Source organism: Vombatus ursinus, unplaced genomic scaffold (assembly GCF_900497805.2).
Source record: "Vombatus ursinus unplaced genomic scaffold, bare-nosed wombat genome assembly UNPS02014768.1, whole genome shotgun sequence".
NCBI classification, from domain to species: Eukaryota; Metazoa; Chordata; class Mammalia; order Diprotodontia; family Vombatidae; genus Vombatus; species Vombatus ursinus.
In genome coordinates, this window is record NW_020954546.1 from 36,295,175 (window position 1) to 36,321,632 (window position 26,458).

The 26,458-nt window shown below is 41.4% G+C and overlaps 1 protein-coding gene across 1 annotated transcript in view; it reads right to left on the bottom strand.

Annotated features, from left to right (window-relative positions):
* Positions 1 to 1,644: 1,644 nt before the first annotated feature.
* The window catches only part of LOC114042911 (vacuolar protein sorting-associated protein 45), a 69,695-nt gene continuing 44,881 nt past the window's right edge, over positions 1,645 to 26,458 (bottom strand). Inside the window, exons 14-15 of the mRNA XM_027861697.1 lie at positions 24,125 to 24,256; positions 1,645 to 2,301 (exon numbers count right to left, since the gene is read on the bottom strand). Coding sequence (XP_027717498.1) covers positions 2,214 to 2,301; positions 24,125 to 24,256 — 220 coding nt within the window. The 3' untranslated portion in view covers positions 1,645 to 2,213. The remainder of the gene's footprint in view (positions 2,302 to 24,124; positions 24,257 to 26,458) is intronic.

Below are 26,458 nucleotides of genomic sequence, written 5' to 3' on the forward strand. Positions count from 1 at the left end.
ATGTAAATATTTTACATGCTGCATATGTATAACCTATATCAAATTGCTTGCCTTCTCAATGTGGGGTAAGGAGAGGGAGGGAGAGAGAGAATTTGGAACTCAAAATTTTAAAAAAGGAATGTAAAAAAATTTCCAACATATATTTGGAAAAATATTTTTAAAAAATTAAATATTTTCAATGAACTAAAATCCAACTTTTTTCCTTTCTCCCTCTCTCCCTCCACCTTTTCCCCAAACACCATTTGAGAAGGCAAGAAAAACAAAATCTGTTACTAATATGTGTAGTTGAGCAAAACAAATTCCCACATTGGCCATGTCCAGTGCAGAACAGTTGAGGAATCAGGCCTCAAAGGCCTTTCTACTAAGATATTTGGTAACTCATTTATGAAGGATTTAGGTCAAGATATATAGGAAGAAGTTATGTGATTACATCCTCTTAGGGGCTGGGGAAATCTACTAAAATGGCTAAACCCTGAGAGGGACCTTTGCCTAACACTGAATCCATAAACTATCCCTTTTCTGCCCAATACTTCAGCTATGAAGGCCACATATGGAAAGTGACCCTGCAGGGCTAAAGATAGCATCATTCAATCCAGGTCCATTCATGGATACAGAAAAGCCTGAGACAATCTACTTTGCCACAGTACCTGGGGCTAACCTAGAAGTTTGGCCAGTGAGTGATATATGATGGATGCATGGAGGATCATAGCCTAGAATGTTTAGGAAGAAGGGAGAAAAAAGGAATATATAAGAGGAGAAAGTTTCTGCTTTATTCTCTTAGCCTGGGGTGAGAAGGCCTCATTAAGGATAATATCATGGGACCACAGAGCTGCAGGCAGTGGTGGTGGTGGCAGCATGGATGGCAGACAGAGGTGTCAAACAGCCGAGTGTCTGGTAGAAAGGATGCTGGACTTTTACTTCCCACAGGACTGGCAAGTGTGGTGTACCCAGGCTTCTTGAATTTCCCTAGGATGTTCCCAATTGGTGTTGTAAATCTCTCTGGAACTGAGAAAAATCATTATGTGGGAAGGGGGAAGGGGAAGAAATAGCACCTTTTCAAGTGAGATAGATATTAAATGTTCTTTGGCTAAGATGCTGGAATACCAGTCCCTTCTCTGTCAACTACTGTCCTAAATAAATATCCTGTGTTTAAAGGCAGATTGGAAATCTTGGTTTGCTTGCAGGAGGGAAATTGAACTTGTCTCAGGAAAAAAAACAAAACAAAACAAAACAAAACTAGAAATGAGTTGGATTCTAATCTTCCCAGAGAGATTCTGGATGGGGGCACAGACAGACCAAGGTTATTGATTATTGAGAATTTCCAAGATTGAATCTGGGTCCACATGCGCCCAGATGCTTTGGTAAGGGTAAGTAGGTGATGGGATAACAGTATTTTTGCTCTCTGTTTGTGTTTGCTATTTGTTGAGTTGTGAGGTCCCCCTCAAGACTACTGTCATTAATGATTCCTCATTTTTCACTGGTTTCCAATGAGAAGTAAAGCTGATATCAGACTAGGCTCTGTTGTTTTTCTTGGCAAAGTTTAAGGCTACTGAGGGAAAGGACTTCATACGTGGTCACTGGAAAGTCAAGTCCCCTTTGAATGTCCCTATACAGGAATTAAAATGGAGACAATAAAAACAAACCTTCCACAAAACTGACTTTATTCTATTCATACATAGCTTCTCAGGGCAAAAAAACAATCAAAATATGGGGGATGAGCGTTATTAGACAGCTCTCTGAAGAAGTACTGCTTTAGAGTTTTCAGAAATTAGTTGTATAGGAATGTAGTTAATGAAAAATGAGTGGGGAAGGTTAGGGAGGAAGTGGGAGAGAGGAATGAGGAAATGGAAAATGAAGCATGAATAGCAAATGCTTAAAATTTCCACTCCCCTCTGATCTACTATACTGGTATCCCTTCTTTCAAATTAGACAATCTCCCCAAACCCCGTTAGAAACTGAAGTCACTGCTGTGTCAAACACATAAAGAACAACAGGTTTACTGGACCACGAAAAAGCTGGATTGAATGTAGACCATGATTCACTCATCACACATCTGTGACAGTCCTGAAGTGAGTGCCAGTGGGTAGTAAGTGGTGACCGGTCAGGAGCGGGTCTGGCCTGGACAAGGTTGTGTAGTGGCTAGCTTGAAGCCCCTGGTTCTATGAAATGCTAGTCATCATGTGACCCGGGAAGCCGCCTCCTTCTTCGCACTCTCATCGCCTGCTTGTGGGTCTCGATGTTACCTGAGTGGTCTCTGTGCTCCGCTTGTGCAGTCCCACTGCTGAAACTTCCTCTAGGAAACTGACAAACAGATAGGAGGTTACTCAAAGGATGAAAACAAGTAATACTTTCCAAAATAAGGAGCAAGGTTCTCCTATCCAGGTCAGAAATGAGTTGCTTAACAGCTGATTTGATATTTGGGCGTAGCTTAGAGACCCCGGCATCTCTCCCCACAGCACTTCTCGGGCTCAGTACACCAGATACATATAACTCGAGACCAGAATGATAATTCTGGATTTCCAACCTAAATTTCCAAAAGATTATCCCCTTATCCTTTAATTACTGCAATATAAATGGAATCCAGGAGAGAGGGATGACCATTATGGGCCTCTCTGTAATTTAGGGGATGCTTAGACATTACTCTTACCTAAGCTTGCATTTCTTTCTTAATAGGAACAATTTCATAGCATGTAAGTTAAGGGGTGGGAGGAATGGTTGAGTGTCTTTATTACTGCTATTTATTAGGCTTTTCTGTTTTTGCAGTGCTGAAAAGTACACAGAAAATGCTACGCAGGCTTGGAGGACCAACATTTTAAATTGCCATGCAAAAGGTAGAAGTGGGGGCAGGGGGAATGGGAGAAGACTCCATTTGATCAGCTACACTAGCCTACTTATGGCTCCATGCACAAGACACTCCATCCCTGGTCTGCATGTTTTTGCCCATGCTACCTCCCATTCCTGGAATGCTCTTTGACCCTTCTCACTTCCGTCTTTTAGTTTCCCTGGCTTCCTTCAAGACTCAGCTCAAATCTCACCTTCCCCATCCCCCTAGCTCTAATGCCTTCCTTTCCGAGATCACTTTTCATCGACTCTCTCTATAGCTCGTATCCAGCTACTTTCACATTGTCTTCCCCGTTAGAATGTGAACTTTTCGGGGACAGGGGCTTTTTTTTTTTAACCTTCTTTGTATTCCCATAGTCCCAGAATTTAGCACACTGCCAGGCACACAGTAAGCACTTAATACATGCTCATCGCCTGACTGCCCCATACTGCTATTCAGCACTTCTGCTACCCAATTGATTAGAAATGAAATAAGGCAATGAGTGGAAGCCACGGAAAGGTAGATTTAGGCTTGATGTCTGGAAAAACTAACAACTAGGGTTGTCCAAATGTAGAACAGGTTCCCTGGGAAGAAAATGTTTTCCTTTTTTTACTGGCAGTCTTTGAGTTAAGACTGAACGACTAGAATCACAGAAGCTGAGGGTCGGTTTGGAAGGAGCCTCAAAGATTATCTAGTCTAATCTGTGCCCTGAATAAGAATCAATTCTACAACATACCTGGCACTGGGCCATCTAGCCTTGGCTTGAAGAATGCCAGTAAAAGGGAACCCATGAGCTCCCAAGACAGGCCATTTTATTTTTGGACAGCTCTAATTTGTAGGGATTTTTTTTTCTTTTAAGACTGAGACTAAATATGATTCTCTGAAACTTGTCCCCACTGCTCACACCAAGTCTCATTCATCTTCCACATGACTCCTTTAAATACTTGAAAATAGTTATTGTGTTCTTTCCCCCCCCCCCACCCCAAGTCTTCTCTCTGTAAAACAGACCCAAGCCAACTCCCAGATGGCATAACCTTGAGATCCTTCATTATCCTAGTTGCCCTTTTCTGGAAAATTTCAAGCTTAACAGTTTTTTTTTTAACGTGCTACACAGAACTGAACACAGTACTCTAAATGTGGTCTAAGCAGGGCAGAGTATTTGGGAACTTCCCTAAGCCCCTTGACATGATGCATCTCTTAATGCAGTCTAAAATGATATTAGCTTTTCAGGCTGCCTTATCACCCTAGGCAGCTAGGTGGTGCAGTGGATAGAGCGCCAGGCCTGGAGTCAGGAAGACGCAAACTTGTGAGTTCGAATTTGGCCTCAGATACTATCTGTGTGACCCTGGGCAAGTCACTTAACCTTGTCTGCCTCAGTTTCCTCATCTGTAAAATGAGCTGGAGAAGGGAATGACAAACCACTCCAATATCTCTGAACTTTTTAAAAAAAATTTTTTTGGGGGGGTTAGGCAGTAGGGTTAAGTGACTTGCCCAGGGTCACACAGCTAGTAAGTTTTATGCATCTGAGACCGGATTTGAACTCAGATCCTCCTGACTCCAGGGCTGGTGCTCTATCCACTGCGCTGCCTAGCTGCCCCAACAAGCCATTTTTTAAAGGACCTACTATGTGCCAGGCACTAAGCTAAGTGTTAGGAATACAAAGAAAGGCCATAGTTCTTGCTCGCTTACAGTCTAATGGGGGAGAAGACACGCAAAATAACTATGTACACACAAGATATGCACAGGATACATTGGAAACAATCCACATATGTAAGGAAATAGCGTTAAGGGGGATCAGGAAAGGCTTCTTGTAGGAGGGTCTTTAGCTGAAACTTTAAGGAAGCCAGGGAAACAAAGAGATGGATATGAAGACGACAGACAGTTCCAGGGATGGGAGATGGCAAGTGAAAAGCGAGCATCAAAACGAAGAGAATGCTCCACAACGTCAAAGGCTGCGGGGAAGTCAAGAAGGATGAGGACTGAGAAAAAGCCATCAGATTTGGTGACCAAGAGATCACTGGTAACTTTGGAGAGAGCATTTCTGCTGAATGATGAGGTCAGAAGCCAGGCTGCAGATTTAAGGAGGGAGTGGGAAGAAAGTCAGTGGAGGCATTGATTGTAGACAGCCTTCTCAAGGTTAGCCATGAAAGGGAGGAGAGATACAGAATGATAGCTACTCTGTCAAGATCTTTTTGGACCTTACTGTATTCCAGTGTGTTAGCTATCTTTTCTAGCACTGTGTCATATACAAATGTAATAAGCCCATCATCCATTCATTTATCCAAGTCATTGATAAAAAAAATGTTAGAACAGCACAGGACCAAAAAGGCTATCTTTTGTCTCAATTCTTACCCAGCCCATAGTCACTGAATGGGTATTGCCTCAGACAAACTGAGACCTGGGAAAGGCCTTAATTTAGAAAGGCCAAGGTCACCCACTGCATCCAGGGCCATTACCAGTTGTCTTGACTTTTTCTTGTCACTGGACTTCGACAAGTCTGGAGGAGAGAGTGAGGCTGACAACTTTGTGCAGCTCTGCCTCACTTAAATGCAGTTCACTTAAAAGTCAAGACATCACCCTCCTGATGTTACTGGTCTTCTTCGAGAATGAAGGACAAACCACAACAAGTGGGAGCACCCCACTAGAAGCATCCTTGTAAGATGACATTTAAATAACTGGTGACTACTCTTTAAGTCGAGACCTAAACCAGGTAGGAACACACCTAACTGTACAATTATCTGGCACATGATCTCCCCATTTTGTCTGTAAGGATAGTACAAGAAACATTGTTAAATGCTTTGCTAAAAAACATTTTACAACATTCCTCTAATCTACCAGTCTAGTCCATCAAGGTCAACATTTTAAGAAGCTATGATTTCGTCAGTGATGGGCAGCCTCTCCACAAGTGCAGATTGCAATCAGACTATGATTTATGGTCTTAGAGAGTTACCCAGGGCTCAGAGAGGTGAAATGACTTGTTCTATTATCACACAGTAGTTAAGGATCAGGTATTCCTGACTCCAAGGTCCAGCATTTTATCCACCAGACCATACCACCCCTTTTCGAGGCTAATAACCTTGTCCAAAAGGAAATGAGCCAAGCCTGCCACGAATTGTTCTTGATAAAGCCATAACCGTGCTTTCCCTTTCTAGATGTCTACTAACAATCCCTTTAACAATATGTTACATAGTTTTTGCTAGGAATCAAAGTCAAGCTCATTGGCCTATAGTACGCAGACTCCACCCTTTCCTCCTTTCTGAAAATTAGGAAAACACTCTGCCATTGAGTTCTGTGGCACCTTTTCAGTTCTCATAGTCTTTCAATAATTACTGACAATGAATCAGTAATTACATCTGCCAGTAATGTAGCTTGTTTGGGCCTAATGACGTGAAATCCTCAGCGGTGGCTGGGTGTCCTCTTACCAGCTTCCTATTTATCTTATGTATCAATTTTTGTTTGACTTTTCCAAAGTCGAAAGATTATTCTCCTTGTTAGCAAAAACACAGTAGTTTTGTCTTCTCTTTGTTGCCTGTTATCATTATTTCATTTGCTATAAGCAGTGGTGAGGTTTCATCTTTGATCCTCCTTTCTCCTCACCCTACAGAGATTTTTAAAAATCTTCTTTTTCTCCTTAATATCCATTTTGAACTTCAGCATTGCTGGTATTATGTGTACAGGGCTATGGCACTGTTTATATTCCTCCTCAGTTACCTGTTCTTCTTTCTCTCTTCTGTAAATATCTTTCTTAAAAACCTGATGAATTGATGAATGGGTTCCCTGAATATCTACAGGGACAAGTTTAGACAATTTCCTTTTTTTCCTCCTGTTTGGAATTGTTTCTCTTTATATCTTCAGAATTTCAAACTTGAGACCTTTTTATCCTACTTCCGCCACAGAATTTTAGTCCATGCGAATCCTACTTTCTCTAAACCCTATGGTTAAATCGTGCCCAACTTTCTTTTCTCACATATTCTGAGATAAGCAGGTCCCTTCCCCTTAGATTCCTATCATCTTAAGTCAGTACCTTCTTTCTTTTTGGTAAAAATCAGGTTCAGAACAACAGTACTCCTCATTGGCTCTTCTTTTTTTTTTTTAAAAGGCTGCTCAAAGTTTATTAATTTCTGTTGAGTTCAAAGTAAACAAAGTTCCTGAGGCCACTGGAAAGCACAGAGGTGACTTGGATAGTGTAAAAGAAAGCAAGTGTGGTTTCTTGTCTTTATTTTTGGTGTTTTGCTCTTGTTTCTCCTTAAGACACACAGACACACAAACACGACAGCTTCTATTCCTAAGCAGCCTGCGAGGTGGGAAATGGGCTCGGATGCACTTCACAAGTGGGGAGTGCCAAGGAGGGCACTGCTGCTTGCACAGAAGGCCCAGGACTGGTCCAGATGGGCTTGCTGGGCTGCGGCTTCCTCCTGAGTGCCAAGGAAGGTTACCGGTGATTCTGCCACCAGCAACCTAGAAAGTTCCTGAGTGCTCTGAAGATTCAGATGCTGTTGTCATGAATGGATGGCTCAACTGCCCAGAGAAGCGGCTTGGCCACCACTGGCCTGGGCCTGATACTGTCAGACCAGGACAGTCGGGGGCTGGGTGGGAGGGTGTCACTTCCTCAGAGCACATGGCGCTTCTCACTGGAGCTGTTGCTGGAAGTGGAACCCAGGCACCTTTGCTATCACACCTTGCTAGAGGCGAACCACTGGGCAGGGCTGTTGTCACGTTGGTCATTCCTGCTTCTTGCAGCGGCTCCGGAGCAGCTCCTGTCGGGCAGTGCGCTGCTATGAACATCATCAGTGACTGAGCCCCAGGCCACAGAGCCACCCATCCGTACGGCAGATCGCAGGAACGGAAAATGGGAGAGTTTGGTTCCTCCTCTTTGTAGACAGAAAGCCGCTCAGGAAGCTCTGAGTTCAGGTCCTGCATCTGACACGTGCTGCCCATGTCACTTCATGTTGCAGTGCTCTGGCCTACACTCGAGGACCATAATCTGCAGGGAAGGCGCTGGCCTGCATTAGCAGAGGAAGCCCCTAGGTTTGGTCTCTAGCCCTTTCCTTATTATTAATACACTTCTTGGAGATGTTCTAGACTGGACACCCTCTTGAGACCCTTCCAGCTCTAAGATTTTCTGATTCTGGGGCAACCTGACTTAAACAAAACTATCTTCTACACAAAGTAACAAGCAACAGGTGATCTTTATTTCATGCTTCATGTCTTGAATCTATCGATATTTTCAAAGGAAATGTGTGATTTTCTTAGTCAGTGAACCCGACTTCGACTGCTGGGGAAAACCTAGACTGGATCATTAAAGGGACAGGCGATGAAGAGCTCGAACAGGCAGTAATTGCTTCATCAATGCCAAATTAGCCTCATTTTCTTTTCTGACAGAGGTAGCTGGTGTTGCAGCAGATATATTCGCTGGGTCTGGAGTCAGGAAGATCTGAGTTCAAATCCAGTCTCAGGCAGATGTAATTACTGACTCATTGTCAGTAATTATTGAAAGACTATGGAGAACTGAAAAGGTGCCACAGAACTCAATGGCAGAGTGTTTTCCTAATTTTCAGAAAGGAAAAAAGGGTGGAGTCTGCATACTATAGGCCAGTCTCTTAGCTGTGGGACCCTGGGCGAGTCACTTAACATCTTGTTTGCTCAGTTTCCAAAACTGTAAAATGGGAATAATAATAGTCCCTACTTCTCAGGGATGTTGTGAGGATCAAATGAGATAATATTTGTAAAAAGTGTTTAGTCTTAAAAAGTGCCTGGCATGTAGTAGGCACTATGTGAATGCTTATTTTCTTCCCCGACAGGATTACAAAACTGGAAGATACGGGGAATGCTTTGGATACAGTTTCCCTAGATTTTAGCAAAGCTTCTGATAACGTTTTTTCATTCTATTCTTTCTTTAAAATATAATATTTTATTTCCCCCCCATTATATGTTAAAACAAACTTTTAAACTTTTTTTTTTTTTTTAAAGTTTTGAGCTCCAAATTCTATCCCTGCCTCCCTCTCGTCCCCACTCCCTGAGAGGGTGAGCCATCCGACATAGGTTATACATGTGCAATCATTTTATACTATTCTTGTGGAGATGATGGAAAGCTATAGATCAGGAAAGAAAACAAACAGATGGACTCTGAACTGGCTGGATGGGCAGCTATCTGAACGGTTTAATGCCACAGAGGCAGGAGGCCTCCAGTGGGGTGTCCCCTGGTCTTGGACCGCTGAACATTTTTACTGATGACTTGGATAAAGGCACCGAAGTTGTTGGAATAGTTATCCAACTGGCTGATGGAGTCCGGATACTGGATCCTGACTGGCCAGAACATTGGGTTGAATCCAGTAAGATGAAATCTAATACGGATAAATGTAAAATCTTGCACAAAAGATCAATTTCACAAGTAAAACATGGTAGGATTATGGATAGATAGCAGTTATTCTGAAAAAGATCTAGGGTTTTTAGTGGATTGCAAATTCAACATGAATCTTTAACATTATGTGCAGCAAAAAGGGTTAATGTGATCTCAGGTTGCATTAAGAGAGGTAGAACTTCCAGGAATAGGGAGATAATAGTCCCACTGTGCTCTGCCCTCATCTGGAGTACCGTGTTCAGTTCTTAGCTGTAGATTGTCTAGCTGCGGGCAATGAGGATAGTAAAGGGCCTTGAATCCATGACAAGTGAGGACTGGTCCAAAGAACTGCTATATTTACATAGAGAAGAGTCAAGGGACATGATAGTTGTCTTCGAGTATTTAAAAAGTTGTCATACAGAGGGATTAGACTTGTTCTGTTTGGCCTCAGAGGGCAGAACCAGGAGCAAGGGGTGTAAGTCGCAAAGACGTCATTTTAGGCTTGATGTCAGAAAAAACTACCCAATCATCAGAATGGTCCAAGAGTGGCATGGTCTGCCTTTGGGTTGGTTTCTCCCTTTTGCGAGAGCTTCAATCAGAGGCTGGACGGTCACATGGTTAGATATGTTTACAGTGGTGTGGACTAGATGGTCACTGCGGTCCTTTCCAATTCCAAAATTCCGTGACTCGGAAAATTACCCTTGGAGACCCTTCTATATAAATGGGCAAAACCTTAGGTTTCTGATCTCCTGCACTCTTCTAATCTCCTGTCTCACTTCTCTCCAACTGGATTTTGTTTTCTGAAGCCGCCTTTACTTTATTCTTTTAAAAAGTCTATTTGGAGGCTTGTATTACAGATGAGTCACTGCACAGAATGCTTAAAAAATTATGAGGGATGAATATGCTGCTGTTTAGACTCCAAATTTAGACCTTGTTTAAAAACACAAATACGAAGATTGACTTTTTTTCCTTTTTGATTTATTAAAACTAAGTTATCATCATTTAAAAAGGAAAAAACCCACCTCCAAAATCAACTCCTTTTCACTTGGTACTATGAACACATAATCACTTGGTGGATTGGGGGTGGAGTGTAGGAAGAAACAAAAGCCCCACTTGTAAATTTAAAAAATCAGCTTCAAAGAATTCGGGGTCATATTCTCAAAAGCCTATTTAACTACTTAGAGCTCTTGGTAAGGAAAAGAGCCATAAAGCAACATAGGTAGGATTAATTTTTTCTGAACATAAACTGAAATTCAAGATATACCTTTCTCTCTTCTTAGTAAATACTACACATTTAACTGATAGTGTGCCAAAGACATGAACTGGAAGACTGACTGGGTCAAAACTAAAGGGTGGATGCAGTGAAAAGGACCTTTTGGTTTAGGGGGTGGATGAATCAAAAGAAAAGAATCTTGGGAATTAATGATTAGGAAGAACATAATATCTCCATTAATGGAGTAACAAGCTCCTAATTATAGCTAAATATTGTCACCAAGGGAGCCTAGGGGGCTGGTGCTTTTCAGTATTGAAAAACCCTGAAGTCTGAAATACGATCTCATGATTTGGAGGCACTTAATGGCCTCAGCCTGAATGCTACCAAGACTGGTAAACTCTGTCCAAACTCTCAGCAACAATGGATGAGGGCAAGGGGAAGGGCCTAGGAATCTCTAGCCAAGCCTGGGAATACTAGACAAGTCCCATGCAAAGATCCTCTAGGCATGCATTCATTTGTGCAAATGTCTACTGAATGCCTACTACATGTTAGACTTTGTGGGGGATACAAAAATGAGGAACACCCAGACCTTAGCAGGCTCTGGGATTGGAGTTAATTCTTCCCTGTTTCCTGACAAAGGTTTTTAGTAATGGCTCCGGGAGTGAAAGGATATCTGTGAGAAAATAATTGATCTGGTCACTTCAGGAAATGGTAAATGCTGAGATGGGCACACCTCTTCTTGACCTTCAGTCCCACTAGGCCTCCAGTGTCTCTCCCTGCCCTGGCATTTTCTTAGCATGTCCCCTCTAGACTTTCTACACTCTCTTCCCATTCTAACTCCAACCCCTTGCTGAGCCAGTTCAACCACCCGTTCGTCCTCGCCCTCTCCTCCCGTCACCCACTACGTCCTGCTGAACGCTTGCTCTGGATTACTCCTCCCATCCGCCTCCTTCACTCCTGAATGTAAACTTTCTACCCAAACCAATCAGTCTTCTAAACGTCCCTATGTTTGTCAAGGGTAGACCCTCTTCCCAGGCACCCAGGCTTGCCACTGTGGTGTCTCTCCCAACTCCTCATGCTCACTCACTCCACAGGGCCACTCAGTTGCCAATTCTTGTTTCTATCTTCACAGCATCTTTGGCTACATCCCCTTCTCTCTGCTTACGCTGTCACCACTGCAGTTCAGGCTCTCGTTACCTCTTGCCTGGCTTCTCCCCACTCCATTTATCCTCCACTTAGTTGACCATGTTCCCCCCACTCCATAAACTCCACTGGCTCCCCATCACCTCAAAAATCAAGTCCTCTGGCAATGAAAACTCTCTACGGCCTGGCCCCTTTCTGCCTTTCCAGTTCTTACACTTGGGTCCCTTCCATTGCAATCCACTCTCCAGCTTTACTGCTCCTACCTGCTGCTTCTTCATGACACTCACAATCTCTGTGCACTGGCTGTCCTTCATGCCTGGAATGCCCTCCCTCTTCATGTCCACCTCTTTCAGAGATCAGCTCAAATACCAGCTTTTACAGGAAACAGTTCTAGGTTATCTTCCATCTCATCTATTCTTTTCTTTTTTGGTGGGAGGGGGCAATCAGTGTTAAGTGACTTGCCCAGGGTCACAGAGCTAGTGTCTGTGACCAGATTTGAATTCAGATCCTCCTGACTTTAGGGGCAGTGGTCTATCCACTGTACCACCTACCTGCCCCATCTGTACTTATTTATGTTCTTGTCTCCTCTGTTAGAATGCATGCTCCTTGAGGGCAGGGACTGTTTTTTGCTTCTTTGTATCCTTAACACTTAGAACAATATCTGGCTTGCAGCATTTAATAACTGTTTGCTGACTGATTTAACTTTTAATGCCCTGCTCTATGATCTTGAATAAAAAAAAATTCTTGACTTTATGAGGACAAGAAAGGTAACCACCGGATTCATCTTGGAATATTCTATCAATCACAATCTTAACCCATAATTACATTTTGGGAAGGACCATCAACAACTTCTCTGCTCTTTCATGTATTTCCCCAACTGTGTTCCTGAGGGCAAGGTCCAAGTCATACATTTCTCTGAACGCATACAATGGAGGCCATCAATAAATTCCCACTGAATAAACCAAATAGTGTGCTCATGTAGCATAGGGATGGTGGGGTTGGCCTGCTTCTTCTATTCAGGAAACTTTATCTGCTTTGGAGCTAATTTATCACTCTTCAAATAGTCAGCCACAGTAAATACCAACAGGCCACCCTACATTCATATACAAACCCATCGTTCTCCCCAGGTCCCAAATGCACAAACAATAGTGATCACCAGTAGATACACATTTGGCAAACATTTTCTCTTGCTGCTTACTGTCCTGATAGAACTAGTTGAAAGACAGACATTCCAGGGGCATTCTCAAGGATTGGGGTAAAGTGCTTGTTTTGTCAGCCAGCTCCACTCATGCTTATAAGTCTTAAAACAGTCGTCAGTGGTTGCTGAGAAACATTTGGGTCCTTTAACCTTGAGCCCCAGTGCTGGGCACGTCCTACTCAGATAGCTTTACTACAAGAACTATTTACCTCTATTCTAGAAGTGAACTTTTCTTACATATGCCAGAGTTTTTCTGAGACTCTCAGATAAACAACAGTCTCCATGGCATGTCAAATAAGCATGGTTTTGGATGTTGTTTTTTCTATGTCACTTCTGAGAATATGAGAACCTGGAACCACAAATGAAAAAAGGTTAAGATTTTAGATTTTAAGACATGGCCAAAAGGAAAAAAGGAAAAAAAAGAAAAAAAAGAAAAGAAAAAAGGCACAACAATTTATAAAAGGGATACATCCCAAAATAGAGGGGAGAAAAAGTCTACTTGCCAAGGCCAGGGCTCACAGGGGTTTAAAATCTACCGGCCACTGCAAAACTGGACCACCTTAAAAGACCTCTAGACCTATCTCCCAGTGAGAACAAAAGGCAAGTGAATAAAAGCAGCTTCCCTATAAAAGCAGCTTCCGGATCGGACTGGGTCTGGAATTGCACAGCAATTAAGTTAAGACCACTTTTGGCTTTCAGTTTTTGAAGGATACTACCACTCACCACATCTGGAGCAAGTAGCACCAGAAGGGGGCCCAGCCTGGGCCCCATTCCTGAGAATGGAAGGCACTGTGAAGGGTGAGCAAATCTGCCTTTGTTCATTCACGTGCATTCTGATTTGTCATATCAACATCATGGTTTATGAAAGAGGGTTCCATTCCTTTAAACCATTGTTTTTAGTGGGTCACGCTGTATATTTTCCTGCTGAAATCAACAAGGCTATCACTTATCAAGCATTCTAAGCCAGCTAATCATAGCCTCCCACTCAAGGAAGATGGTCAGCTATGACGGAATTTCAAGGGAGAATCATTCTTCTACTCTTTGCCTCCCATAAGTGAGGCGAGAAGGGAGTACCATTAAAAGCGGAGCCTATTCAGATCTCTGTTAGTAAGGATTTTAGAATGTCATCTCTTCTAAGCTTTAGCCTTCAGGAAGTACTTATGCATAAAATACTCAAAATTGAGAGGGGGATGGTAGGAAGAAAAGAGGAAACTAGCATATATCTCATTTCTTTAACTCTCTATCCCAGGGAATTTTTGGCTTCTCTCTCTCTTTTTTAAAAAATATTTAACAAGCATTAAGGGATTATCATATTGTATGTTAAGTACCATAGTGATTGAAAAACAAATGTATAAATGTGTCCCTGCCCTCACAAAGCTTACAATCTAGTAAATAATAAAGACAGATGAGGCATGGTCCCTGCCTTCTGAGAGGCTATATTCTAGTAGAGGGAGATGAGACAGTTTCACAGATTAAAAATATTGAAACAAGAAAAATTATGTATTAAATACTGACTATAAGAAGCACTAGGCATGCTAACAGGGGAAAAAAAAACTGCTTCTGCCCTCAAAGAGCTTATATCTGGTGGTGAGAGAGGAGGGCAGGTGTGTTAACAGTATGTACACAGAAACTAAATGCAATTATATACAAAGTAGATAGAAAGTGATTTCTGATGGGTGCAAATTAGTAAGTGAGAGTATCACAGTAGGCTTTCTATAGTAGTTGGCACCTGAGTTGAGCCTTGAAGGAATTCTATGCAATATAAATGTACAGGGAGTGTATTTTAGGCATACATAGGTGGTGGTTGGCTTCTCTTTTGATAGCTAGTTCTAAATCACTTCTGGGAATTTTGTTCTTATCTCTAATCTAAATCTCTACTATTAAAATCCAAGACCATCAATAGTGTGTGTGTGTGTGTGTGTGAGTGTGACAGAGAGAGAGTGTGTGTGTGTGTGTGCTGGTGGTTTCTCTTATTCTCCTACAATTTTTTCTGTGATTCAATTATCTTTACCCTTTTCTCTCTCACCAGCCAAATGTGCCCCTTCTTTCTTACTGACTGATCCTGGTGTTGCTAGATATATCGAAATTGCCTCAAGATTAAGTTTATCCCAGTTGGCCAACGTGCCACAAAATGGCCCTATGATGAACCTGCCTCGGTGGTATAAAGCACAAGTCTGAGATCTCAAATGAAAATGATTTGGAAGTTAACTTGAATTCTTCTGATACTTCCTTAGTAATTATTCTCCCTGCCTGATAAGGCTCTGTCTATATTGAGATTTAACATTTTTGTCAGTTTAGCTATGATAAATGCTAGGAATGAAGACTATAGGGTTTTCTGCTTAGATCAGCTTCTCAGACTGATGCCTTTATCCTTTGAGTCTTGGTTTTTATTCATTTGCAAAAAAAGCAATATTATCAATACTCACCATGTTTCCTGAACCACAGAGGAGCAGAGATTAAAATTACTGATGAAGAAAGGTATATCTTTGGAATAGGGGTGGGGAACCCGTAGCCTTCTAGGTCCTTAGGTGCGGCCTTCTCACTGAATCCAAGTCTACAGAACAAATCCTTTTATTAAGGGAATTTGTTCTATGAAGTTTGGATTCAGTCAAAGGGCCATACTTGAGGACTTAGAGGACCACATGTGACCTCGAGGTCACAGGCTCCCCATTCCTGTTAAGTAATACTATATTCTAAAATCTTTGGTTAAATTTTTTTCTTTTGAGCTTTTATTACCATTTAAGAATTTGTAGTATCAACATCCATTGACATCCTAAGTTGACTTAACTTCTGCACCTAAATACCTTACATGTATCATCTTTTCTATACCTAGGAAATAAGATAACATGCTCAGACTGCTGTGGGGTGCATATACCAGATCTGTGACTTTCTGTATTCAAATACTAACAATGAATTCTACAGTTGTTTCTAAAATATATCTTAGATTAAGACACCAAATATTCCCCTGGGATCCTAAGTCCCAATGAGATTACTTTTCCCTTTGACACCTTCTTGGGACAAGGTAGCACAATTCTGCCTTTTCTAAAATGTGACTATTCCTCCTCTCACCTTTATGCTAATACAATTAAGGACTTGAACTACGAAAGGAAAAAAAAATGGAGTGGCCTTGGTGTTTGTCTCTTTCCTGCACAGAGAAACAGACTCAAAAATGTAACTGATGACACAGACATAGAGTTCTACATGTAACATTCATTGGCATATCATGTGCAGAGAGGAGAGACAGATAACCCTCAAGGCCTACAAAGCTAGCGATGGATGGTATCCCTCGGGGAGAGGACAACCTAGGATATCCATTACAGGGAGGTCTGAAAGGAGGTTATCACCTAGGAATAAGAACAGCTATTGATGTGCTCTCTCACCAGTAAGAACCACCAAGACAGGATAGTATTGGGACAACTGCAACTTGAGGGCAGAGTAAAGATCATTCCTTAGAACACAAAAACAAACCCTACCACATCAACAGAGTCCATTCAGAGGATTCCATGAAAACTTCTAAAACTCTGAAGATGTAGTTAATTAACTCTGTGGAATTCAAAGAGGATATCGTGTGAATGTGTGTGTGTGTATGTGAGACAGAGAGAGAGAGAGAGAACTACAAACAGACTTCTTTTCTTGACAGTATTTTTCATCACTGTCCTCTATAAACACTTCTATTTGGGCTGGTATTGCCACCCCACCTTTTAAAGTCTCACAAAATAAGGCTTTCAAAAGTAATGTTTTGGAGGGGTCAGGGAAAGGGGAGAGGGGAGGAAAAGAGGTTGTCCAAAGGTCTTTTGTATCATCAAGTCAAAACAAGGCATCCTAGTAAGGTAGAAAGGGGACTACATTTGGGATAATGATCTGTGTGACCTGGGCAAGTCATTTTACTTGTCTGGGCCTCAGTTTTCTCACTGGTAAAATAAGGGAGCTGTACTTGGTGATCTTCAAATTCTCTTCCAGTTCTCTACCTATGAAATTATTAGCCTAAGAAGTCATTTATAAAGAGCCACCCCACACTGTCCTAGTGACAGACCACACATGTCCAACCCTTCCCTCATTTAACCAGCCTGCCCTAGACAAGATAATGACAACTCGAAGGCTGAACTGAAGACCATATCTCCATGGGTAATTCAAATGGATGCATTACCATTTAACGGTTTGGCCAAACTGGAGGCAAGTGACACATCCACTTTAAATCAGAATTCTGGGTTAAATTTCCTTTAATTTGTGTAACAGCAAATAACAAAATAGCAAAAAAAAAAAAAAAAGTTAAATTTGCATAATAATGTTTGTGACTCCAATACTTAGGGAGGTTTTTTAATTATTAAGAGGGATTAACTTCATCACCACAGCTCAAGTCCACTGACCTATTATAGTAGGAGAGCAATACTTGGTGACTTAATCTCAACAGTGAAAGCCATGGCTCTGATAGCTGGTCCTGAAATACCAACATGTGGGGAGTGCCCTCTGGATTCTCTCCCTTTGAAATGCAAATTCTGTCATAGTATCCTAATTTTTCTGTAAATAATTCAGAGATTGCTCCAACACCCAGTCACAAGAGAAGCTCCAAGTTTCTAGTATTACTTGTTTAGGTAGAGATCTACAAAGTACCCGCTGACAGTAAGAATTTGCTCTTTGGTACAAATTTACTTAACAGTAAGTACAACATGTCAGCTAGTTAAAAAAAAATGCCCTAAACCAAACCTTTAAGCAAAAAGTCCTGCCTGACATCTGCCACTGTTAACTGCTACTGGCAATCAGATGCCTCTTTGGGTGGCTAACCTAAAAGCTGCCACTTTTAATCAAGCTGATCATTTTAATTTCAAAAGAATATTTATCACTTTTAATTTTCACTCTTAATAATACGTGGGCAGAGTAAATCTTAAGACACAACTGAATGTTTCTCTGTTGCCTTCCCAGCCTTTAAGCCTCCTCTGCTTTAGCTTGCAATATTCTTCAGAAGGGAGAAAACTTAAGGTGGTGTATATTTGACAAAAAAGGATTTTGCTAATGACATTTCAAATTAGTAAGGGATTTTTTTTTTAAAGGCATCCTTCTCAAAATGGCTAAACTTCAGGTAGGCCTGGAGGGAGATATGGAACAGGAGTATTTTACTTGTTTGTTGCTTGATTCATTTATATTTATTTTGCTGAAAGTCAGACGTTTGGGGTAGGATTTTGCTCCTTGTTTTCTGTGTTTGTTTGTTGAACTGGGTTTTGGTCACAGTGGTTGTGTTTATGACACAATTTTTTAAAAAAAGTCTCTCTCTTAATCTATGCACCAGCACAATTTCTGTTACCAGCATAAATTCAGGGATGTGCCCAATGAGCCACACAAGCAACAGAATTTGGCAGGACAGCTGCTGCCACGTTATGCCTTTATTCTATGTAGACAGTTTAGTGCCTGGGAAAAGTGCTAAACTCACAGGGCCCTGGTCTGACCTGCTGCCCACTCACTCACAGCAGCAGGCAGAGATGTGGCTTCACGTATTCATTCAGTGCCTCTTTCTTGTGCCACCCCATCCACCCCACATCAAGGTCAGGTGTGGAAGGATTTCTTCCAGGGGATGAGCAGTTCAACCTTGGTGCTTCTTTTGATTCTTGGCCTTTCTGCCCACGCTGCCAACTCAAGGTGTTAACTGATACTGGCAGGGACTAGGGCTCTTTAATATTGATTGAGTTGTGAGGTGATAAAACAGACCATCCTAAACTCCAACCAGGACACATGTTTTGTTGCTAGGCTGCATTTGCTGCAGAATTATTAAATATTGATAATATTATAATATTAATATATTATATATAATAATATAATAAAAATAATAAATATTAAATACATCCAAAATGGATATCTCTAGGACAAAACCCTCCACTGATTCCATATTGCTGAACAGTCAGGGATGTAAGCTTTTACAATATACTTAAGTCTATGGGAGGTAGGAAGAGAGATTTCCTTAATTCATTTTCCGTTCCTACTCTCCACCTCACCCAGAATTTTCACTTCTAAGCTTAGTACTGTGTAGGTTTATCTAGGCTATGAATAGGAAGGTACTAAATATGATATAGTTTACCCACCTGAGTAACAGGCTTTAGCCAGGTCTAGAATTATTAGGGTGCTAGAGAAAATCACATTCGAGATACCAAAGCAAGGTACAACCTGAATTGGACATTTGATAATTTTTCATAGGTAAATATGCATCGTGGAGGTAAACGAAGAGAAAGGACAGAGCAGAATGGCAAGAGATCGTGATGAGGCAAGTCTGGAGATGCTCAAGGGCTGAGATCTACAAAGGTCCCTTGGAGAGGCAGATTCTGCACTAGGACCTCAGTAACGGGGCAGGTTTTCAAGGTACTGTTACAGAAGCCAGTGCTCAGAAAAGAGCCCCACCTGCAGCAGGTTTCTTTGCATTTCATTACATATGAAGAGGCAAGAAAAAACATGACTGATCATTAAAATTCCTTTTGACTATACACAGAGTAGAAAATATTTACTGCCTCTGTGTTCAGAAGATGATGTAAAAAAATAAATGATCATGTGAAGACATCTACATTCTGTCATATCAGCTAAGTGGCACAGTGGATGAGTGCTTGATGTGGAGTCAGGAAGGAAGGAAAGAAGCCTTTATTAAGCACCTACTTTGTGCCAGGCACTGCGCTAAGTGCTTTACAAGTTGTATCTCATTTGATCCTCACAACAACCCTGGGAGGTAGGCGCTACTCTTACTCCCATTTTACACATGAGGAAATTGTGGCAAGCAGAGGTGACTTGGCCAGGGCCACACAAACTACTAAATGTCTAAGGCTGGATTTGAACTCAGTTCTTCCTAACTCCAGGTCCAAGTGCTCTATCCACTGTGTCACTTAGCTAACTTTGAATCTTGACTTAAATACTAACTGTGCGAACCTGGGCAAGTCACTTAATCTCTCTTAGTTTCAGTTCTCTCATCTGTAAAATGAAGATAATAATATCACTTCCCTCACAGTTGCTGTGAAGAGAAAAATGAGCTAACATATGCAAACTGCTTTGCAAGCCTTAAAGTGAGGTAGAAATTCTAGCTATTATTATTATTCTGTCCCTTAGGATCTTGAAAGGAAGCAAGCCATTTTACCTTATATGGCCTTTAAATTTAAACAAATACGGGCACATGCCATGCTTCATTAGGTGGTGATACAGAAACAAATGGTATATAGCCAGGCATTTTACACTCGCGCACGTGCATGCACACACACACACACACACACACACACACACACACACACACACACATACACACACCACACTTTCTTTTACTTCTCTGGAAAGCCTGAGCCAATGAAGAGATAAACACTTGAAAGACTGTTTAAAAAAAAATAAACAACCCCCAAACCAAGGTATAGTTTAATCTATAACCTCAGAGGCAGTTTAAACTTCTGACTCAAATAAGGTGCTTTCCACTTTAAAATCTACGCCTGGGGCAAGGCCAAAACGGGAGAGGAGAGGAAGATGGGATGCAATCCAGATATCCTACCAGCTTATGCTGGAAGAAGTTCTCTTAACACACAGGTCTTTCTGGTTTCTCACCAGAAACAGAATTCCTTCCAGCAAATGGGCAAGCATGGCCTATGGCTCAGAGCCTGTTTATGGTGCTGTGTTCTGCAAAAAAGCTATTTGTGGGAAGAGCTTCCGAGATGTAAAGTCTCTGGGGTTGGTAACTTGAATTGCTACCTATGATAGGCAGTGGTCATGTGGATGCCATATTCTGGGGACAAGTGGGACATATCTTGATCCCACTCTTGACCCCACTCTTCTGACTATTTGGGGTAAAGAAAACGTCCAAGTTAGTCTCAACTTCTTTCCAGTTAAGGACTGTACCCAATGGCCCTGGAACATCTGCCTCAGATGCTTTCAACTGGGCCTTATAGTTTCTAAACTACCTCAGAAGGATGTGGGAAGATTATTTTCAAAGTGAAATAAAACACACCAAGTCACACCTGTTTTTTATCTTATCAGAATCCACAGTGACAGGTGAGAGAATGGGAGCCACAGGCCAAACTAAAAACAGAGAGTAAAAGGCCACTCTCCCTCCCTGATCTGATCACAAACACTGTTTCTGTTGACAGAGCTGCCATCACGCCAAGGCCTAACAGAAGGTTCAGATGGAGGCGAGTGTGTCCTCTGGCTCAGGAATGCCCTGGGACAGGGGTTTTCCACCCCGTATAGAACAGTTCCTGTACCAGTGCATGAAACCTCCAGCTACCAGGCCCCATTTCCTTCCTATTCACTGGAATATCTGCCAGTGCTGACCCTTGGTCTCTCCAGATTCTCCACACTGCTCTTTGTTCTCTGCCTTCTGAGGGGACATTTCTTCTTAAAAACTTTCCACTTGACCAAAGAGTCCAGATCTTTGCTAACCTGTTGAAGTTGAGATTTCTAAACTGCTTGTATTTTTGCTGAAAAACAAAAAAAATCCCACATCCTCATGATGTTACAGAGCTAGAAACATCAGAAAATAAAATTAAACAAAACCAACAACCCAGTAAAACGACTGCATTACATATTCTTTTTACCAAGATTTGGCATCTTCTGGCTCAAACCAGTCCCACTAAGTTGAGACTTACAAAGTGTTATTTTCAATTTCCTCGTAACTGCACCTCAATATGTTTAAGGAGCTACTAGCTTGAGCTGGGAGTTAGAGGTTTACTGAATAGGCTCCTGCTAACAAAGGTAGCATTCATCTTGCAGGTCAAGCCACGCTGCTAAGAACTTCACACCACTGGCTAAATTTGCCTTCATGTGGCAGTTGAATACTTAAGCATTTGTAATAACTGATCTTTAAAATGCACATTTTACTATCTACTAAATGTTCTATAAAAAGGAAACAGAGCCTACCGGAATTAGAGATTTGTAAGTGATGAGTATAAAAATTGAACAATGAATCATATGGTCAGGTGAATTTTTCCAAGTTGACGAGTATCTTGGCAATTCTTTAGGAAAAAAAAAAAAGTCCCATCAGAGATCACTGGTTCAAACTGAATATCATTCAGAAAGACGGCAGACTTAGCAGAGATAAACCAAAACTGGATCAATACGGGAGTATCTGGTCAAAAGGGTATTCAGGGTTGACTTCCTTACAAAATTGTCTGCTCTGGAATTCAAATACTGACTTCAGGGAAAATCTGTATGCCCAGTCTTAACCTCTGATTTTAAGTGAAAAGCAAACTTACCCTTAGGAATAGGTCAGAAGGCAGCAGAATCTCAGCAGGAAAAATGTGTCTTTCAGAGGGGCTACTTGGCGATCAATCTTTCTGAACTCTGACACACGTTTTTGAGCAGGGGGTTATCTAACTAAACATGGGTGGGTTATTTAGATAAGCCTAAACATTGAGAAAAAAGATCCTTACACATCTATCCGAGGTCAACAGACAAAACCCCTTGATTTCTAAAGTGAGTTTACATTATTCAGCAAGGAGGATGATATCATCCAAGCAATAATTTCAAAGGAAAAGCATTTTTCTCTGCAAAGGGAAGCAGATGATTGGCAGAGTTCGGATGGCTTAGAAATATTAAAAGGTGTCCCAATTTGAGACAAAAATTCACGTTACAATCACAGCAAAGATTTGTTTGCCTGCTTCCTGAAAATTGTGGCAGGAACATGCTTTTCTTCTTCCACCTGGCTTTGAGAATACAGGAGAATGTCAATCACCCTCCTAGTCAAATGTATTAGCTATCTACCAGTCAGAAATCATTCCTTCCCTTTAAACCAATCAGGGCAAAACAGTCCACTTCTATTTGCTTTGTGGCATGTTGTAAATACTGAACCATGTTGGCTCCAACTCTCACTGCCCAAAATGTACTTTGGGAATGCAAGTTAATTCCAATATTAATATAAACTGAATATAAGTACAAAAGTAACACCACAACAAAAAACTTGCATAATTTATCCCAAAGCCAAGTAGAAATCATTTGTATTACCTATTATTTTGCCTTATCTATAAGCCATTAATACAGATGATTAAAAATATAGAGGCTTGAGGGCCAATCAAATCTCCTGCCATCTGAAGATATAGGAATGACCTTCTCAGTAAGATCACGGGGTTATTTTCAAAGTGGAATAAAGCAGAGCCACGTCACAACTGTTTTATCTTGTCAGAGGCAGAATCCATGGTGACCATTTTACTCTTAGTACTTAGTATCCCAAAGAAACTCTGAGACTGAGCAGCTGCTGAATAACTTCCATGGTGTGGCCAGCAGGCCTCCCATCCCGGATCTTTGGTTTCACCACACTTCTATTACAGCAAATGGGAGTGGGTCACCTGTTTCATTCCTTCTTACTTTCCTCTTCTGTTGAGTTAGTTTATAACACAGCAGACTGAATGATTTCATTACAAGATGAGGGAGTTTTGTATATTCTGAAGGGGGAGGGAGTGAAGAATGGATAGAATTCTTGAATCTTTGCTTGGTTAGCAGCTGGCAGGGGAGGGCAGAATTGTAAGACAGGACTGTGGAAGACTGGAGATATAAAAGAATATGACCTCTTGATTAGATGAATATGATCCACCCACTGCTATTCACAGGGTATCCTAAATGGCTTTCCCTTACCATGCTCTCAATCACCATTCTCTTAATGTTCATATGCTATGGGAATGCAAAATCATTTTATCATTAGCCAATGCTAAACATAATTAAGAGTGTAAATTTTCTTCAGTAAAACTGATACAATGCCTTATGAAGCCAAATTTCTGTAACTTTTGGGTTATGTGGGACACTGTTCCTGTTCTTCAGTATGGGTGATCAAGTGATGACTATGCTGTCATTTTCTGCAAAGCCTCTGAGGATGTTATTTTGGGGAAGCAGAAGCAGCTGGAAGGAAAGGATGAATAAAGAGAAGTTTGAAGTTTACCATCAAAATGGGGAAGCCCAGAGAAGTCCAACATCAGCATACTGTAGTGGAAAGAGCGCTGATCCTGGGGGTCTGGAGAACTGGGTTTGAATCCTACTACCAACACACATTGACTATACAGTCACATAGGCGAGAATCTTCACATCTGTCATGACAACACTTATGCCTATCTCACAGGCCTGTTGTGAGGAAAGTGCTTTTTAAAACTTAAATCAGTATAGAAGTACGAGCTATCAGCACGGCTTGGAATTTTCAACCATCCAGTGTCTGTGGTTAAGTTTCTTTCTCCTCTGAGATACAAGGACAATAGATTTCTTACATTAAGGCACTGCCCTGGCCCCTACTCTTTAGACCAGTGCCTTAACAAAGTAATTGAGAAGCGTCTCAAACGACAGACTCTGCATGGACTAATGCCAAACCAATGTGTGAACTAGTGCTCTCGGGACAACCGGCCTCCACTTGAGCAAACCTTTCTCATCCACAGGGGATGTGAGTCATGCTACCTGGGGTGGAGCTGGTATTGTGTCTTGTACCTTTTTGTGTTGTGTATCGTGGTTCCTCCCAGGACAATCCTAACTCCAGGAGTGGTGCGGTTCAAATTATAAACTGTCAGTGCCTCTTCATAGGTGGTCCCTCCAATAACAAATACGATGATATCTTGAGGTCTGTAGTAAAGGAGAAGAGAGTTAGTACTATGGAATTTTAATAAAATAAAGGCTGGAATCTGACATCAAACATGCACAGAGTTTCAATGATTTTGGTTGGGAAAGGGTGAGAGACTAGAGGCTGGGGGTGGGGGGCGAGTGCAGGAAAGTGACTAAAACAGTACAGAATAAAAGGGTTCAAGTAAGTTTGATTTATCTAAATTGGCAGGAAACAGAATCTTGGAAATGCCGAATAATCATTTACTTTTTATTTATGAACGGATGTCCTATAATCCCTATACAGTGGGTTTTAAAATAGCACACTAATGGTTGCAGGGACAAAATGAAGAAATCATCTTTTATATTCAAGAAGCTCCAGAGTGCTTTATTGTATTGTGGAATCAGCTTTCAATGTAAAAATAATTTATGCTTGTGCTAAACATCTCCTTTCATGTATCAGCACTTGAGCCATATTTGGTGGAATGTGGTGACAGAAGCCTCTACCCCACACCTCAGAAAGCACTCTAGTTCCGAGGTACTTGGTCTTCCCTATGTGATAGGAGCATTTATTTTGTACATGGAGCAACCTCCACTTTCTCCAGAAACCTTCACACCCAAAACCTTTGCTAAATCAAGAATGGGGTATGGTTTTTCAGCTCGCCAATGACTCATCTGCTGAGCTGGTTTAGACGGTTGAGCTGTTTCACTGATTTTCCATTTTTACCAAAGTGACTCCATATAAAATCGTCCTGGGTCTGCTATCATCTCTTAGTGCAAAAGGGAAAAAATTGGTGTGAATGACAAAATCACCAAGGTCTGCTTTGTTTTGCCTCTCATGGGATTACTGTTTCTTAAGCTACTGCATGGAGAGAACCACTGAAATCAAGAGTGTTTGTGTCAAATCGCATACTGCACATTAATTAAGACTGCACCCATGAATCAAGTGGAAACATCTACTGCTGCACTTCAGTGGCAAAGAACCATTTTCAATCAAGATACGAGACTCTCAAAGAAACAAAAGTCATGTCCCTTCTGTTACTGCCTCAAAAACACTTCAAAAGAGTCAGTGGGGCATTCTGTAGCATTCACCTTCTCTTGTGAAACTCAAAGGGAATAAAAGCAGTTGGTGACAGTTATAAACACCTATTTAAGTGGCTACTGCATCGTAGGGGAACCCATGAAAGGAACCAGTCCTCTTGGATACAGCTTATTTATTTTTCAACTAATAAATGGGTTAGGAAGCCCTTTCTGAAATTTCACTTTGAGACCTGAACTTAAACTCACACTGCTACCAATCCTAAACTCATTTCATAAAATCAAAACATGATCTACCTCATGCAACACAGGCAAACTGAGACAAACGCCCCATGCATTTATTTCCCATTTAAGCAATGTAATTTATTTTCATATATTTGTATTTTCATACAATATAAAAATGTTACATATTCAACAATTATTTTAAAATAGTCAAAGCTGCTTTTTCTCTTTAGAAATAACTCTATTCCTTTAGTCTTTTTTTTTTTTTCCCTCTTGGCCTTTTTCCATGTTCAATGCATGGTCAAGTGTCCACAATCTGTGCCTCCTGAAGTTCAGGCCTTTGATCTGGGCAAAAGGACCATCTGGGGGGATGGGTCTACAACAGCTTTGGGACTTATGACCAAATCCCTGGAAATGCATATAGCTTGCCTTTGAGACTAAACAATGAAAAAAGAAGGCTGGACTTTGCAGAAAAACAGCTGCAAGGCTGAAATAGCAAGCTGTCTTCACCTCCACAGGCGCAGAGAACAGGGGGTATGTCTCAGCACATTTTAGTTTACCAAAGAAGGGCGTACCTTGATGTTCTTCCAAGAAGAAAAGATGGCTTTGCATTTTTAACACCTCCATCCCACATTCTCCACCATTTGAATTCTGCCTGAGTTTCACCTCTGGAGATTCAGCATCTTAAGGTGAGTAACAGGAATTTGGTTTTGCATAGAGGCCTAACCACACAAAATGGTTATGTTGGGAAAAGCTAACAGCCCATTCCTGGGGCAGGACAGTGCTGACACTATCATTATGTAGTTTTCCTCGTGGCTGGTAAGAGTGCCCTTATCAAAGCTGGAGAGCTTGCCTCTGGAGTATCACTGGCTCTCAGCCTTAACTCACCACTGGATTCTGGGTAGGTTACTCTCTTCCAAATGCTAATTTTTGTTCTGTGGTTAGACTGTAATATTAATAGCTGGA